The sequence below is a fragment of the Ranitomeya variabilis genome, chromosome 1 (genome assembly GCF_051348905.1).
Source record: "Ranitomeya variabilis isolate aRanVar5 chromosome 1, aRanVar5.hap1, whole genome shotgun sequence".
NCBI classification, from domain to species: domain Eukaryota; kingdom Metazoa; phylum Chordata; class Amphibia; order Anura; family Dendrobatidae; genus Ranitomeya; species Ranitomeya variabilis.
The window spans coordinates 222,254,709-222,272,308 of NC_135232.1; the positions used below are offsets into that span (position 1 = coordinate 222,254,709).

The 17,600-nt window shown below is 41.7% G+C and overlaps 1 protein-coding gene across 9 annotated transcripts in view; it reads right to left on the bottom strand.

The window, feature by feature from the left end:
* The window catches only part of KDM2B (lysine demethylase 2B), a 292,449-nt gene that overhangs the window by 212,438 nt on the left and 62,411 nt on the right, over positions 1-17,600 (bottom strand). For 7 of the 9 annotated variants that reach the window (XM_077293070.1, XM_077293063.1, XM_077293056.1 and 4 more), the window contains one exon: positions 5,845-6,023. The exons of 1 other annotated variant lie outside the window; for it this stretch is intronic. In XM_077293070.1, coding sequence (XP_077149185.1) covers positions 5,845-6,023 — 179 coding nt within the window. Of the gene's footprint in view, positions 1-5,844; positions 6,024-17,600 lie in introns of those variants that run through there. One more of the 9 variants, XM_077293101.1, reaches the window with a different exon arrangement.

Below are 17,600 nucleotides of genomic sequence, written 5' to 3' on the forward strand. Positions count from 1 at the left end.
GGATAATCATTCAAAGTTTGAAAATTGCATTTTCTTTTACATTTGTCAAATTTGTGTTTTTTTTGTTGTTTTTTTTTATAAATAAACAATACATAATTGACCTAAATTTATCATTACCATAAAATATAATGTGTCACAAAAAACAATCTCAAAATCACTGGGATATGATGGAGCGTTTCAGAGTTATTACCACATGAAGGGACACTGGTCAGACTTTAAAAATTTGTTCCTGTCACTAAGGGGTTAAGGGTGCCAACCTCCGCTGGTAGGTAGGGAGTTTATAGTAACATACTAACTAGGGTCATCTCTTCCCTTCTTCCTTCCCTCATAATTTACAGACCCTTATCCTTTTGTTGTGTACGGTGTTAAAATATAAAAAATGATATATCTATAATAAAAGCTACGTTTTATATGACTATCTATAATTTGAGCACTATTCGGTGAGTTCATGCTTGTTTTTTGGTACTTATTTACTCGATTTACGGTGATCTGCTTAGTAATCACCATAAAAGCAAAATAAAATTTAAAAAAAAAAAAAAAATCATTTTCATCCAACTCAAATATTTTTTAACTAATTTTTTCAATATACAGGTACTTCTCACAAAATTAGAGTATCATCAAAAAGTAAATTTATTCCAGTTCTTCAATACAAAAAGTGAAACTCATTATATAGAGTCATTACAGAGTGATCTATTTCAAGTGTTAATTTCTGTTAATGTTGAGGATTATGGCTTACATCCAATGAAAACTCCAAAGTAATTATCTCAGTAAATTAGATTAACATAAACAATTGCAAAGGCTTCCTAAGCGTTTAAAAAGGTCCCTTAGTCTATTTCGGAATTCTCCACAATCATGGGGCAGACTGCTGACTTGACAGATGTCCAGAAGGCAGACATTGACATACTCCTCAAGGAGGGTAAGCCACAAAAGGCCATTGCTAAAGAAGCTGGCTGTTCAGAGTGCTGTATCCAAGCATATTAATGGAAAGTTGAGTGGAAGGAAAAAGTGTGGTAGAAAAATGTGCACAAGCAACCAGGATAACCGCAGCCTTAAAAGGATAGTTAAGAAAAGGCCATTCAAAAATTTGGATGAGATTCACAAGGGTTGGACTGCTGCTGGAGTCATTGCTTCAAGAGCCACCACACGCAGACGTATCCAGGACATGGGATACAAGACAACGCCAGAAGAATCTTAGCTGGGCCAAGGAGAAAACTAACTGGACTGTTGTTCAGTGGTCCAAGGTGTCGTTTTCAGACGAAAATACATTTTGCATTTCATTTGGAAATCAAGGTTCCAGAGTCTGGAGGAAGAGTGGAGAGGCCACAATCCAAGCTGCTTGAGGTCTAGTGTGAAGTATCCACAATCAGTGATGGTTTGGGGAGCCATGTCATCTGCTGGTGTAGGTCCACTGTGTTTTATCAATACCAAAGTCAGCGCAGAAGTCTACCAGGAAAGTTTAGAGCACTTCATGCCTCCCCTTTGCTGGCAAGCTTTTTGGAGATGGAAATGTTATTCTCCAGCAGTACTTGGCACCTGTCCACACTGCCAAAAGTACCAATACCTGGTTTAAAAACAACAGTATCACTTTGCTTGATTGGCCAGCAAACTCGCCTGACCTTAACGCCATAGTATGGGGTATTGTCAAGAGGAAGATGAGAGACACCAAACCCAACAATGCAGACGAGCTGAAGGCTGCTAGCAAAGCAACGTGGGCATCCATAACACCTAAGCAGTGCCACAGACTGATCGCCTCCATGCCACGCTGCATTGATGCAAAAGGAGCCCCTACCAAGTATTGAGTGCATTTATTGAACATACATTTCAGTAAGCCAACATTTCAGATTTTAAAATCCTTTTTTCAAGCTGGTGTTATAAAGTATTCTAATTTACTGAGATAATGACTTTTGGCTTTTCATTAGCTGTAAGTCATAATCAACATTAACAGAAATAAACACTTGAAATAGATCACTCTGTTCGTAATAATATATGAGTTTCACTTTTTTGTAATGAAGAACTGAAACAAATTAAATTTTTGATGATATTCTAATTTAGTGAGAAGTACCTGTATCATATAGTAATATGAATGGTGTTAAACAAAATTATGACTCATCCAACTAAAAAAGAAAAGCTCTCATATGGTTATCAACTAGTAGATATAAAGTAATCTAAGGCACTCACCGATCAAAAAACAATGCTTCATTAGTCAAAAGTCAAACAGTCTCGGCATAAGGGCTGTTGCACATGTGACATTTCATCCAGGTATTTTTTATTTTTGAAGATGGGCGAGTGACCTGGATTACTTATCTAATAGTGTTATTTGGAAATCCATGTTTTGTGGGTACATTGAGCAGCACCGCTTTATTTGAATAGTTGCACCAACTTTCAGCTTGCTTTCCAAGCCTTGCAAAAAAAAGTGGATTACAAATTATTATTAGTGATGAGCAAATATCATCATTACTCGAGATTTCTCGAGCATGCTCGGGGGTCCTCCCTAGCAACCAGGCAACCCCCACATGTACTTATGCTGGCTAACAGATGTAAATCATTCAGCTGCGGCAAGAAAAACTAAATCTCAGAGCACTAAAAAATACTCAAAATCTCGAGTGACGAGTATATTTCCTCATCACTAATTATTATTATTTTTATTTATTTATTGGCATCATCCAGGTTCACAAAAATGTAAGAATTGGAAACTGCAACTAAAAGAGTTAATGTTCACGAGTGGCACTTTTTATTTTTTTATATGCCACTCGTGTTGATATTTACATACTTCTATTTAAAAGTCTTCAATTTAATACATTAACCAAGGAAAACAAGTATGAACCATAGTGAGCAAATAAAGATCCACACACAAACATACAAGACCATTAACCAAAAAAAAAAATGACATTAGCAATCTAAATCTGAAAGAGAATTTCAATTAAAAATGGTACAGAATCAGCATGTGTAAGGAAATCTAATCTATAAAGCTGAATGTGTGTATGTGTGTGTGTGTGTATGTCCGGGATTGGCATCTGAACCGTCGCAGCTACAGCCACAAAATTTTGCACAGTCACACGTCTGGACCCCGAGAGCGTCATAGGCTATGTTGTGAGGTGAAATTTTAACCCCGCGCTTTCCAATTCACCAAACAATTTTGCCCCTATCTACATAATGGGGGAAAAATGAAAGGAAAAGTGTTGGAGGCAAATTAACAGCTGCCAGATGTGAACAAGGGGGACTTAAAGAATGAGAGCGATGGCGCCAAAGAGTATATACTGTACAGTTGCTAAGGTGGGGCCCCGACATGGGATAATCACCACACCACCACGGGGATATGAACACACACACAAAATGCGCCACACACTACCACGTGCTCGAACACATATACCACCCTCAGCGCACATTTCACCACACATACACCAACCTCGCCACATAAAAGTCGAAACACAAAAGTCGCCGCTCAAAACTCGCCACGCGCAAAACTCTCCACATGCAAAACTCGCCACATGTGCAAAACTCACCTCATGGAAAACTCGCCACACGCAAAACTTGCACACGCGGAAAAATTGCCACATGCACAAAAGTTGCAACACATGCAAAAGTTGCCTCACACAAAACTTGCACATACTCAAAAGGCACCACACATAAAACTCGCCACGCGCAAAACTCACCATGCGCAAAACTTGCTGCACACAACTTGCTACACTAACCTGTCACATGCAACTCGACACACAAAAAGTTGCTACACGCATGTCGCCACACAAAACTCATCTCACAAAAGTCGCTACATGCATGTCGCCACACGCAACTCAACACACACAACTTGACACACGAAACTCGCCCTAAAACACACACAAGTCTGGTATTATCCTTCAAAAATAAAAATCTGATTAATAAGCAGACAAACTACAAGAGCAACAAATGTACCATATAGGAATCCGGCAGCTGTCAGTCACATGACCAGTCTATTATGTGTATGTGTGAGCTAATATATACTGCCAGGGGGTGGGCTTCCTGTAGGCTGGGGATTTATCAGGCTGCCAATTTAGCTTACAAATACTGAGGTAAAAATACTGACCAAATAACGTGTGAACGAGGTCTAATACAGGAGGAGATGACATACAGAAATATACTATATACAGGAGGAGATGACACACAGGTATATACTATTTACAGGGGAGATGACACAGGTATATACTATATACAGGAGGAGATGACACACAGATATATACTATATACAGGAGAGATGACACACGTATATACTATATAGAGGAGGAGATGACATACAGGTACATACTACATACAGGAGGAGATGACATACAGGTATATACTATATACAGGAGGAGATGACACACAGGTATATACTATATACAGGAGCAGATTACCTACAGGTATATAGTGTATACAGGAGGAGATGACATACAGGTATATGCTATGTATAGGAGGAGATGACATACAGGTATATACTATATACAGGAGGAGATGACACACAGATATATACTATATATAGGTGAGATGACACACAGGTATATACTATATACAGGAGGAGATTACATACAGGTATATACTATATACAGGGGAGATGACATACAGGTATATACTATATACAGGAGATGACATACAGGTGTATACTATATATAAGGGAGATGACAAACATGTATATACTGAGGTGAAAATGAGAGGTGTGAGGTGAAAATGAAAAGGTGTGAGTGCAAAATGAGAGGAGTGAGGGAAAATAGTGGAGTGATCGGAAAATGACAGATGTGACGTCGAAATGACAAGTGTTAGGGGGGAATGAGAGGAGTGAGGGGGAAAATAAGAGGAGTGAGGGGGAAAATGAGAGGTGTGAGGGAGAAAATGAGGGATGTGAGGGGGAAAATGAAAGATGTGATGGGGAAAATGAGAGGCGTGATGGGAAAATAAGAGAAGTGAGGTGCTATAACTAACCACAGATATTTACTATGCCCAGGCAACGCCGGGCTCTTCAGCTAGTATCATTATAAATATGGGTCTGAAGAGTAACTTTGAACTGTGGTGACAAACAAATATTAACAAATATTACAGCAGTTCAATCAAACCAAAACCTAGTTGTGTCCAGATATCAGTAAATCATAAGATAGATTTAGTCATCTCCTTATATCAGTTACCAGAAGTAAAATATAGAAAGCGCTTTATCTGCTAGGATGTGGCAATCCAGTAGCTAACATTATTACAGCTAGTTATTATGTGAAGATTCATGCTGGTGGTGATAAAGGTCCTGAAAATGTCTGAACAAAGATAGAACTGTAAGCAGATAATATGAGAAACCTTTATTATAAGATGTAAGATATTATAAGATAATATATAACATCTGGTAATCTACTGCAGGTTTTAATCAGTTGAGAAGTTACTGTAAGGGTGTTCACATGATGTGACGTGGTATTTTTTGGAGGGGTTTATTGCCACAATCAAGGTAAAACTGAAACTGCAGTGTTTTTGCCATGATCGAAAAGAAAAAAAAAAAATACCACAGAGGCAACATGTGAACAGCCTAAATGTCATAACCAGTGAAACATTTGCAAAAACACTGAAAATGCAATTGAGAAAAATACTTTTCATTTAAAACTCTTAGTAAATCCAAAACTTTCCTATTTACACATGTTGCCATTTAATAATAAATAATAATGTATAAGTTTTAAGGTGTAATGGTCTATAAATGGGGGTCTCCCATTACAATAAATGACTTTTCTAATAAAATTGCATAAATGTTGTAGGAGTCAGTCCTGGTGACACACTCCTTTTCTGCTGGATCATTTGGGACGGATATTTGCCTAGAACTTATATTGGGATGTAAACACCCCAACTTTAATCAGATCACCATACCACAGTTGGCCGCTTGACTACTTTTTCTAGCTTGGTGTGGCTGAACTCCAGGCTGATCACATTGTATAGTTTTTCCCTTTCAGTTTCTGGGGTTTCGAAGTATCGGACAAACTGTGACATACTCATGTCTGTGGCCTTTTGTGTGTTCACATCCATCACATCCACTATGCGCCGGCTTCCTACAGAAGAAAAGATGTTTCAAGCCAACATGTAAGAAAATAAATAAATGATCTCTATTATCCAAAGACTAAACTGTATTCTATATCACTAGCATAGTGCTGATCGTCAGGTAGGATTCACACGTGCGTTATGGTCCGCACAGACTGACTGGTGGTCTCCTGACTAGAACTTGACAGCCTAAAAAATGAGTCTGTTGAGTTTTGGTAGAGACCTACAGCAAGGCTGTAAATCACGAGCCATTTCACAAAGACGTGTGAATGCAGAGTTATGCTTAAAATATTCTTGTGACTAGAAGTCTCTGAGCTTATTAACAACATGAGTGCTCATTCAAAGTACCTTGGTACACAAAAACGTACTCTTACACATATGATTTATCAAGACTGGTGTTTTGTATGGCAGTTTGATGAACAGTAAGCTGCTAATTTCATTAAAGGAAACATGGCAGCTAATACACTTTTTGTGCTTGGGGAAGCATGTATCTGATACTGGCTTGTTCATTTAACCCCTTAGAGCCCTTGCCCTTTTTCGTTTTTGCGTTTCTATTTTTCGCTCCCCTTCTTCTCAGGCATAACTTTTTTATTTTTTAGTCAATATGGCCATGTGAGGGCTTGTTTTTTGCGGGACGACTTGTACTTTTGAACGACACCAATGGTTTTACCATATTGTGTACTAAAAATGGGAAAAAAAATTCCAAGTGCAGTGAAATTGCAAAAAAAAGTGCAATTCCACAACTGTTTTTTGGATTTTGTTTTTTACCATGTTCATCAAATGCTAAAACTGACAGGCCATTATGGTTCTCCAGGTCATTACAAGTTTCTAGACACCAAACATGTCTAGGTTTTTTTTTTTTGTTTTTTTTTAATTTAAGTGGTGAAAATAATGCAAAAGTTTCTAAACACACACAAAAAAAAATTGCGCCATTTTCCGATACCTGTAGCGTCTCCATTTTTTGTGATCTTGGGTTGGGTGCAGGCTTATTTTTTGCGTGCCGAGCTGACGTTTTTATTGTTACCATTTTTGTGCAGATAAGATCTTTTGATCGCCCGTTATTGCATTTTAATGCAATGTCGTGGTGACCAAAAAAACGTAATATGTGCACACGATGCAGATTTAGTGCAGAATTGGTGCAGATTTAGTGCAGAATTGGTGCAGATCTGCTGCAGAACTGCACTGTGATTTACAGTACAATGTAAATCAATGTTGAAAAAAAAAAAGCTGTGCACATGGTGCAGAAAAATCTGCGCAGAAACGCTGCAGATTTCAAAGAAGTGCATGTCACTTCTTTTGTGCAGTTCTGCAGCGTTTCTGCACTAAAAATGCACTAAAAACGCACTAAAAAAACGCACTAAAAAACGCAGCTGCGCATTCTGCCAGGAGATGCAGATTTTGTGCAGAAAATTCTGCACCTCTTTTCTTACGTGTGCACATAGCCTAATTCGGACGTTTTGACTTTTTTTTTTATCGCTACACCGTTTAGCGATCAGGTTAATCCTTATTGATAGATCTGGTGAGTCTGAACGTGGCAATAACAAATATGTATATGCTTGATTTTTTTCAAGTTTTTTTTTTTTACTTTTAGCATGCTTCAATAGAAGCTGCCATAATCTGATCGCCTCTGCTACATACAGGCAATGATCAGATCGCCTGTATGTACGAGAATTGCTGATTTGCTATGAGCGCTGACCACCGGTGACCCGCGATCATGTGACGGGGGTCACCAGTAAGCGGACTTCTGGCCCGACGTCCAGAAGCGTGCATTACATGCCGTTGTCAGAGTTTGACAGTGGCATGTAACAAGTTAATAGCCATGGGTGGATCATGATTCCACCCGCGGTTGTTAAGGGCACATGTCAGCTGTTCAAAATAGCTGACATGTGCCGGGAAAGATATGGGCTTACCGCCAGAGTCCACATCAAAGGGAGGGAAATGACCTGTGCAGTATTAGTACGGCGGAGGTCACAAAGGGGTTAAGTAAGGGATGTTTTAGTTTTAACAGTGCCATTTCAGAGAATTTTAGAAATAAACAACAACAACAACATGCATTTTAATGCTAACCAAGGAACATGCTGCTCAGGTCCCTAGTCCAAAAGGCCAGTCCCGAGTATCTTCTTTTCCACCCAGTTTCACTTGAGTGACAGGTCTCTTGGACTACTCACCCCAGTGGTATGCTTCCCTGCCTGCTCTTAAACGTAGGTTTTTCTCTCTGAAACGCCACAGCATTCCTTATTAAAACGTATGTGGCTGAAATTATAGGCCAGTGTCAGAAATGCAGCCTGTTCAGACAGCATGTATCCATTGTCAAGTTTCCTTTAACACCTATGTAGCTCTTAATGAATTTGGTGCATCTTTCATCAACCATGCGCAACAGCAAGAATTGTGCATCAGTCAGGGACTGGAGTACACGTCTGTTTTAATTTAAACCTTTTGTGGTGTAAATGATGACATATTTGTTGGGAATGATTGGTGTAAAAATGCCAGATGCTATTTAGCTGCAAACTTTCAAATTTAAAAAATTGTGACATTTCAAGTAGAATTACACCAGAGAGCTGGTAAAAACTTATTGATGAATTGGGAACAGTGTGGTTTTATCTTTGTGACAAACGACTTCCTGAATGGCACCCATAATTTATGTGCTAGAACAATACTTTAGTAACATTTTAAATTCAATGTCTAAGGTTTCTTCTAAATACATGTGACTTTAGAAGATGTTAATCAAATAACAAAACCTGGAATTAGTCCCCATTTCACTGTGGGGAGAAGCAATTAATGACCTGAAGAGTTTCAATTTTGATTTCCACTCTGACCTCCTTACTATCCCTTCATCAGCAATTTTTTATTTATTTTTTATTGAAAACTTTAAACATTTTTAACTCATGAGCAAGAATCTTTTTCAGGCAGATTCCACATGAAATCCACCTTAATATGCACTTACAAAAATACTAAAACAAATGAACGTATGCACTGCAACGTAAAAACAATATTTTCTGTGCATTTGTTACTCTTTTTAAGCTTCTATTAACAGTTTTGGGCAGTTAAAGTTGTGAACAGGCTTAAAAAATTTTATGGTACTTACCATTCTTCTGGTGACTTCAAATTTTTGGGGAACATACCCTGTGTAATGTCCCTTAGCAGTAGAAAAATATTTAGAATTGAGAGTCCTCAGTGGTTGAGACCTTTTAATGGCTAAATGTAAAGATGATAAATTGCAAGCTTTCGAGACTACTCAGGCATAGACTAATACAAAATCTGAAGAAACACATTTATGCACAACACAGCACAGAAATAATGCCATAGGTAAGACAGGTGACGTGAAGGTGAGGTGACGTGTCTTATCTATGGCATTACTTCTGTGCTGTGTTGTGCATAAATATGTGATTCTTCAGATTTTGTATTAGTCTTTGCCTGATGAAGAGAGTAGTCTCGAAAGCTTGCAATTTGCTACCATCTTTTCAGTTAGCCATTAAAAAGGTATCGACCACTGAGGACTCTCAATTCTAAACATTTTTCTATCTACTGGCTAATACGGTACAAAACATATCTTCCATTAGCAGTGGAGTAAATTTTAAGCTCATAGGCCCGGAGCCAAAAGCTCCAATGGAGCCGCAAATTATTACAAATGTTCAATAGTAATGGTCTTTTTATATGGGCGAAGGGATGTTTTGGGCCCTATAGGCTGCAGGGGCCTCGTGCGATTGCAGCCCCTGCACCTACTATAGTTACGCCCCTGTCCCTTAGCTACTGGGCCCCATGGCAGATGCTATGCCTGCTAACCTTGAAGTTACTTGCATGGCATTTACAGTGGCACAATTACTTCTCTATATAATCTACAATTGTTTCCTTTTACTTCCCTTGAAAACTACACATAAGGCCGGAGACACACTGGTGCGAGATACGGCCGAGTCTCGCTGGTTAAAAGCAAGCTGTGGCACCGGCACTCCGGAGCGGAGCGTGCGGCTCCATGTATTGCTATGCAGCTGCACGCTCCGCTCCGGAGTGCCGGTGCCACAGCTTGCTTTTAACCAGCGAGACTCGGCCGTATCTCGCACCAGTGTGTCTCCGGCCTAACAGGTATAGCACGTTTCTCAAACACTGGAGGGCGCTAGAGTTGCATAAGGTGACAAACCAACACTTTAGAATCTATAGTATTGATCCATCATTAGGATAAAGAATGAGGCTGCCTGTGTGAAGGACATACCACCAGTCACAAATCACAGAATTAGATGCATGGGATGTGAACGTGAATGAAAGTTATTTCCTCAAAGACAACAATATAAGCATACATTCACCTCCAACATCATTTTACAGAAAATATACTGTACATTCATTTATTATGTATATAGATATACACAGTGGCATGTAAGAAGTTTGGGCATCCCTGGTCAAAATTACTGTTATTATTATGAACAGTTAAGCAAGTTGAAGATGAAAAGATCTCTAAAAAGGCCTAAAGTTAAAGATGACATTTCCTATGTATTTTACAAACAAATATAAATTAGATAGGTATAAAAAAAATTCTTTCGAATTTCTCACAGTGATCTGTGGTGAACTCACTGAATTTTTCCTACGGTGCTGAGGTTACCGCAGTTTAGCTGGGAACGCAGCCTCAGTGACTGGCGGTAACCTCAAGGTCACCGATGCTCACTGATGCTGCGCATGCAGCAGCTCATTCATCAGTGGTTCTCAGCCTGGACAGTCACATCTTGGCACCCACCATCCAGGTTGAAAATTATTTATCCTCAGACATGGATTACAGCGTGGGACAGAACGTTGGAATGGTGAGGGATATTATTGTTTTCTATTTTAATAAAGGAGACGATGGTTTCAATGCAATGGGCATTAGGCAAGTATCATGGTGTTTGTTATTTTTAAATAAAAAAGGAAAGGTGTGTATTGCTTTTATTTCAAATAAAAGACTTTATTCTTGCTGTGTGTTTATTTACCATACATCATACCAAACATGATCGCAGTGTGCCGGCGGTATAGCGATGTGATCGCTTTGCTCCGAGGGTCTCTTACCACTTCCTCCCTGCGGCAGGCCCGGATCCAAGATGGCCGCGGCATCCGGGTCCTGCAGGGAGGTGGCTTCACAGCGCCTGCTCAGAGCAGGCACCGGGAAGCCTCCAGGATCTGTGCACTTCAAATCGCCGATCTGACACAGTGCACAGCAAAGTGTCAGATCGGCGATCTTACACTATAACATCATGCCCCCCCCCCCCCCCTGGGGCAATGTTATAGTGTAAAAAAAAAAAAAAAATTCACATGTGTAAAAAATATATATATTGTTCCTATAAATACATTTCTTTATCTAAATAATAATAATAAAAAAAAAATAATAAAAGTACACATTTAGTATCGCCGCGTCCGTAGCGACCCGACCTATAAAACTGTCCCACTAGTTAACCCCTTCAGTTAACACCGTAAAAAAGAAAAAAAAAAAACACGAGGCAAAAAACAACGCTTTGTTATCATACCACCAAATAAAAAGTGGAATATCGCGCGTGCCTCTGCAGCAGAGGGGGCAGCGCAGCTTCTCATCACCACAGCGCGGCTGAGCAGCGCATATCAGTTTTCCATAGACTCAGGGACAACGTGGTGTGAGCTCTGAAAGATTGAGCCCCACGTTCCCCCATAAATAACTCAGCCGGCTGTACCTCTAATTGGAGACCTCCGGGCCCCCTCTTAGCCGTTATTGCCGCTACTTGGGACTTTCCCTATTGCAGGGACTGCCGTTAATTTTCAACATATATCTCTGGATAATACATCAGCGCGGCTTCTGGTCATAGAGGCTCCCAGCAACATTACATACTATATACAATAACTCTGGTGTGGCCGCTAGGCATTGCTGTGATTCTGATTTGGACCACCCTGCTGCGTCACTCACTGGTCAATCATGCAGCGCACAAAGAATACATCTGCAGCTGACAAACTTAAAGAGTTTGCTAGGAGTGATGCCCAAGATAATGCAAGATCTCTTAGGAATAGCTCCTCACAAGCCCAGCGGGGGAAAAACCGTCCTTCTGATAATGTTGACGAGGTTGAGCAAGATGAACTGATTCTTACGCAAGCATCTGCACAATTAATGCAAGCTATATCTCTGACTAGAACGTCCCTTTCTGAGCAAATAGAGGATGTGCACACTGAGGTGGGACGTCTAAGACAAGACATGCAAGCCATGAAGGGTCGTATGGCGGAAGTAGAGACAAGGGTGTCTCAGGTAGAAGACACCATTAAACCTATGGAGGCAAAGTTGGCAAAAGTTGCTGGCTCCACGAATGCCTGGAAGCAAAAGGCTGATGATTTAGAGAACAGAATTCGTAGCAATAACATTCGCATCATAGGTCTGCCGGAACGTGCGCAAGGCCAGCAGCCTGAAAAATTCTTGGAGGATTGGCTTAAGTCCTCGTTGGGAGACGCATTCTCCCCAATGTTCTCGGTGGAAAGAGCCCATAGAGTTCCCACCAAACCTCTTCCTCCTGGAGCTCCGCCTAGACCTTTCCTGGCACATATCCTCAATGCAAGGACAGAGATGCTATCCTGCGGCTGGCACGACAAAAGAGTCCCATCAAGTTCGACGATGCTACAATCTCAATATTTCCAGACTTCTCCGCTGAGCTCCAGAAGCAGCGGGCAAGATTCGTAGATGTCAAGAAGCAACTTAGAGATAAGAACATTATTTACTCCATGATCTACCCGGCGCGTCTGCTGGTTGTCAGCAATGGTTCCTCCCTGTTCTTCACTGACCCGTCAGAGGCGGCGGACTGGCTGCGCTCTCGTGGGAAGTCTAATGGAGCAGAACCCTGATAGATTCTAAGCCGATCTACAACTATTCAATTGTCGAATTGGAGCTCTCCCTATGAGCGTTTAATGTACCAACAATACCGGACGCTGGAATCAGCGGGGGTATCCCCAGGTTTCTTCAAGAATGGGAGCATTGAATTAAGCTCCTGGATTATTCAGTTCTTGTTAAGTTGTTTTTTTTTCTTGTTAAATTTAACTAGCCTCAGTAGGTATTTAGGTAAAAGCCGCCTTCGACACTGTTACAACCTTCTATGCGTAGTATGTGGACTCTTATTATTGTCAATACATATCATGTCTTTAACGGGTGGATATGGGGTCTGAGCTAATATGTATGACGTGGAACATACGGGGTATTAAAACACCCCGAAAGAAAATTAAGGTGTTTTCTCAGATAAGGCGGTACCATCCCCATATCGTGGTCCTGGTGAAGACACATCTGACCAGAGACACGGCCAGATGTGTACAGAAACCTTGGGTACAATGGCATGCTCACGCATTTCACACTAGTTACTCGAGAGGGGTGTCATTGTTAGTACATAGAGATGTCAGATGGGAGGCCCAGACGACTCGACGGGATCTGGAGGGGCGTTTTGTTTTTGTCCATGCATTAATTGATTCCCGCGAATATGTCATATTGTGTATTTACAACCCTCCTCCGGCCAGTACCTCAATACTTAAGATGGCAATGAGCTTTGTGTTAAATTACCCAGACGCACATGTTATTTGTATGGTTGACCTCAACCTAATTATGGACAGTGATCTTGATAGAATGAGATTGGGAGATGGATCTCCTGGGGATCCCCTGCCCTTCCCCTCTTCTTCGGCCCCGACTGCGCTGGCACTGTTCATAGAAAATAGCGGCTGGGTAGACCTGTGGAGGGTGCGCCATCAGGAGGAGAGGGGATATACCTGCCACTCATCCACTAAACGTTCTCTCTCACGTATAGACTATATTTTTGGATCTGGCAACTTAGTGCAGTGGGTGGATAAGGTGGAACACGGTAATAGGGGAGTCTCGGACCACAGCCCAATTATACTTAAACTCGTGTTTGGGAAGATGAATAATGGTAGAATATGGAAGTTAAATCCCTTCTGGCTCAAACTAATAAATTCAGATGATAGGACGGTTGATCAGTTGAACTATTACATCCAATCCCACTCGGATCTTCAAAATATTAATTTATTTTGGGATGCACTTAAGGCATATTTAAGGGGCTGTCTGTCTTCTACAATCTCTCACATCAAAAAGATACCGTCAAGGGAGGACGATGAGGTTGAGCAGCGTTTGAGAAATGCTGAGGCCGCATATACAGCTGATCAGACTAATAACAATAGGATTGAATGGCTGACTCTACAAAGACTATATACCCAGCACTTGGACACTAAATCTAAGCGTAAACTTTTTTTCACGTGACAATCATACTTTGAAATGGGGAATCAGGCGGGAAAAAATTTGGCCTATTTGGTGCGTCAACACAACGCATCTAACATGATAATACAAATTCGCTCACCAGATAACTCATTAAATTCCACTACTAAGGAAATTCTTCAATGTTTTTATAATTACTATAAAAGGATTGTATGAGTCTAAGAGTGGTTTTAGCATTTCTGATTGTCTAGGTTATTTATCCGATATAGCGTTCCCCACACTGAACCCCACCCAGCAGGCCTTTATGGACGCTGAGTTTACTCTGGAGGAAGTGGAGCAAGCTATAACGGATATGGCTTCTGGGAAGGCCCCTGGGCCGGATGGCTTCCCTGTAGAGCTGTATAGGAGATACCAGGAGATACTGGCTCCGCTTTTGCTGAAGGTATTTAAAGAGATATGGGAGGGTGGATGTCTACCTGATACTTTTTATGAGGCACATATTATCGTACTTAAGAAGGAGGGGAAAGATCCTTTGGAATGCGGATCCTATCGTCCCATATCTCTGGTAAACGTGGACTACAAGATCTTTACTAAGATACTGGCTACCAGGCTGAACTCCATCATATTAGATATCATACATCCAGATCAAACAGGCTTTATGCCTGGTAAAAGTACATCTATAAACATTAGACGGGTTCAATCAGTGATCCAATATAGCTCTTTACTACCAGATAACAGTTGGGCGCTGGCTAAGGAGTTCGACTCTCTTGAGTGGCCCTTCTTGTCTGCAGAGGTATGGCTTTGGGGAAAAATTTTTGAATTGGGTTGGTGTATTATACGTGAAACCTAAAGCCCGCATAATCGTAAATGGCTCCATGTCTGAGTCAATTTCACTGCATAGGGGAACCCGTCAGGGGTGTCCCCTCTCCCCAGCCTTGTTTGCACTAGCGATAGAGGCATTAGCTATACGTCTACGTTCTGCCCCCGATATTGATGGTATCAAAATAGCCCGTACCGACATCATTGGTCTGTATGCTGATTACATGATAGTATTCATGGATAAGGTAGAAGAAACGTTGCCAAAGGTAATAGATACCATAGACAAATTTAGTGGGTTCTCAGGCCTATATATTAATTGGGATAAATCTGCTCTATTGCCTCTGTCCCAATCCCCAATATCTAATCTTAACGCTCTTTCCCCGTTACCTGTAGTGTCTGAATTTAAATATTTGGGTATTTATATGTCCCGATGTAGCGGATCGGATCTACAACTCAATGTCCTCCCCCTGCTAGAATATGCCAAATCGAAATTTACATCCTGGAGTAAACTTCCACTGTCTGTAGCAGGCCGTATTAATCTCATAAAAATGATTCTGCTCCCTAAATTCAACTATTGTCTTCAGCATAGCGCAGTAACCGTACCAAAATTCTTTTTCACTAACTTAAATTCTTATGTTGCCTCATTCGTGTGGGGGAAAAGTAGACCCAAACTTAAACTGACGACTCTGCAAAGACCTAAACAGGGGGGAGGAGCGGCATTGCCAGATTTCTTTTTATATTATCTGGCGGGACAGGCCAAAACACTTTGTAAGTGGATGCCTCATAATTATCTCCCTAATTCGGAAAGCCACCTAGTTAGTTCTGTTGGTGCTAAATGTCCACTGGGCCTTCTAGAGTCAGAAAAAATTAATGCCCCCTGATTGTTGCCCATGATACGATTGGCGCGATCCACTTGGAAGAAAATTAAAAGGGTCATTGGATTTGGGGACATTGTGGCTGAGATGCCTCTATGGGATAATGGTTATTTTCCTGCACTAGTGAACCACCCGTCTGCAAAAGGTTTTTTGGGCCTTGCAGCGCCGTTTACGGCTGTCTGCACGGTCTCCGTGTGACTGCAGCTCGCCCTGTAGTCTGTGAGCAGCCATAGCCTGGTTGTATCCAGCTCAGGGTTGTTCACTGCGTCATACCGTAAAATCAATTTTCCTTTTGTTTTAAGTAGTGCAGGCTGCTGCACATTTTTTCAAAAATTTCCTATTAGTGTCTTTCCACCCGTATCCAGCTAACTTGTGGAAAAACACTACATAGGATAAAGTAGAGGAGGTTTTTTGGGCCTTGCAGCGCCGTTTACGGCTGTCTGCACGGTCTCCGTGTGACTGCAGCTCGCCCTGTAGTCTGTGAGCAGCCATAGCCTGGTTGTATCCAGCTCAGGGTTCTTCACTGCGTCATACCGTAAAATCAATTTTCCTTTTGTTTTAAGTAGTGCAGGCTGCTGCACATTTTTTTCAAAAATTTCCTATTTAGTGTCTTTCCACCCGTATCCAGCTAACTTGTGGAAAAACACTACATAGGATAAAGTAGAGGAGGTTATTTGGGCCTTGCAGCGCCGTTTACGGCTGTCTGCACGGTCTCCGTGTGACAGCAGCTCTCTCTGTTGTCAGTTCAGCCCCCCAAAAATAAATAAATAATAAAGTTCACCAAACACACCACTTTACATTTGTGTAGGCCACATTAGCTCATATTAAAGTCTAGTCCACACTTTAGAAAATTAGTGTTTCCTATACCTGTTAGGACTCGGAGCTGTTCAGGAATAAGCACACAAAGCCGTTAGTACTTTTCTGCTTATCTTTATCAGTCAACCAAGATGAAGAAGGCAGGGAGTAAGGCACGTGGGCGTGGGCGCGGAGCAGGGAGAGGACGTGGGGATTCTGTGCCTGCTGCGGGCACCGGTGACTCATCAGCACCCACTTTCACCAGAGAACAGTCCTTCATGCGCAGCTTTGTCGCAGAGCGCCGTACACCGCTGCTGCGTGAAGACCAAATTGAAGCCGTTGTCAGATGGATGGCAGCTAACGCATCGACTTCAATTAGTGCCACATCCTCTTAGACACAGAGCACTGGAGAGCAGCCATCTGTCTCTTCACCACCTGCCAAATTGGCCAGGCAGACAGAGAAGCCCAGGACAGGAGCCGTCTCTACTTCTGTTCTCTGAATCTCTTGGCTTGGAAACAGGGGGCCAGCCAAGCAGCATTGGAGAAATGGAAGAAGAGGCAGGGTGCAGTGATGCCCAACAGCTTTTTCTCTCTGAGTCTGAAGAGGCGGGTGGGCCAGTGCCTCCGGTCACCACATCGCAGGCCGCATCCGCTGATGATGACACTCAGGTGCCACTTTCTGGTGCGTGCTCTGCTGCTGAGACTACCCAGAAGGAGCAGTTGGTGGCAGAGGGTAGTGTAGATGATGAGGTCCTTGACCCATCGTGGCGTGAGGGACAGGAAGGTGGTGGGAGCAGCTCCGAGGAAGAGATTCCTAGAACGGGCCAAAGAGGTAGAGGGAGGGGGAAGACTGCGCAGCCTGTAGCCTCCACTTTGGCACCCGTTAGGAGCATGTCTGTTCCAAAAGCCAAAAAGGGCGC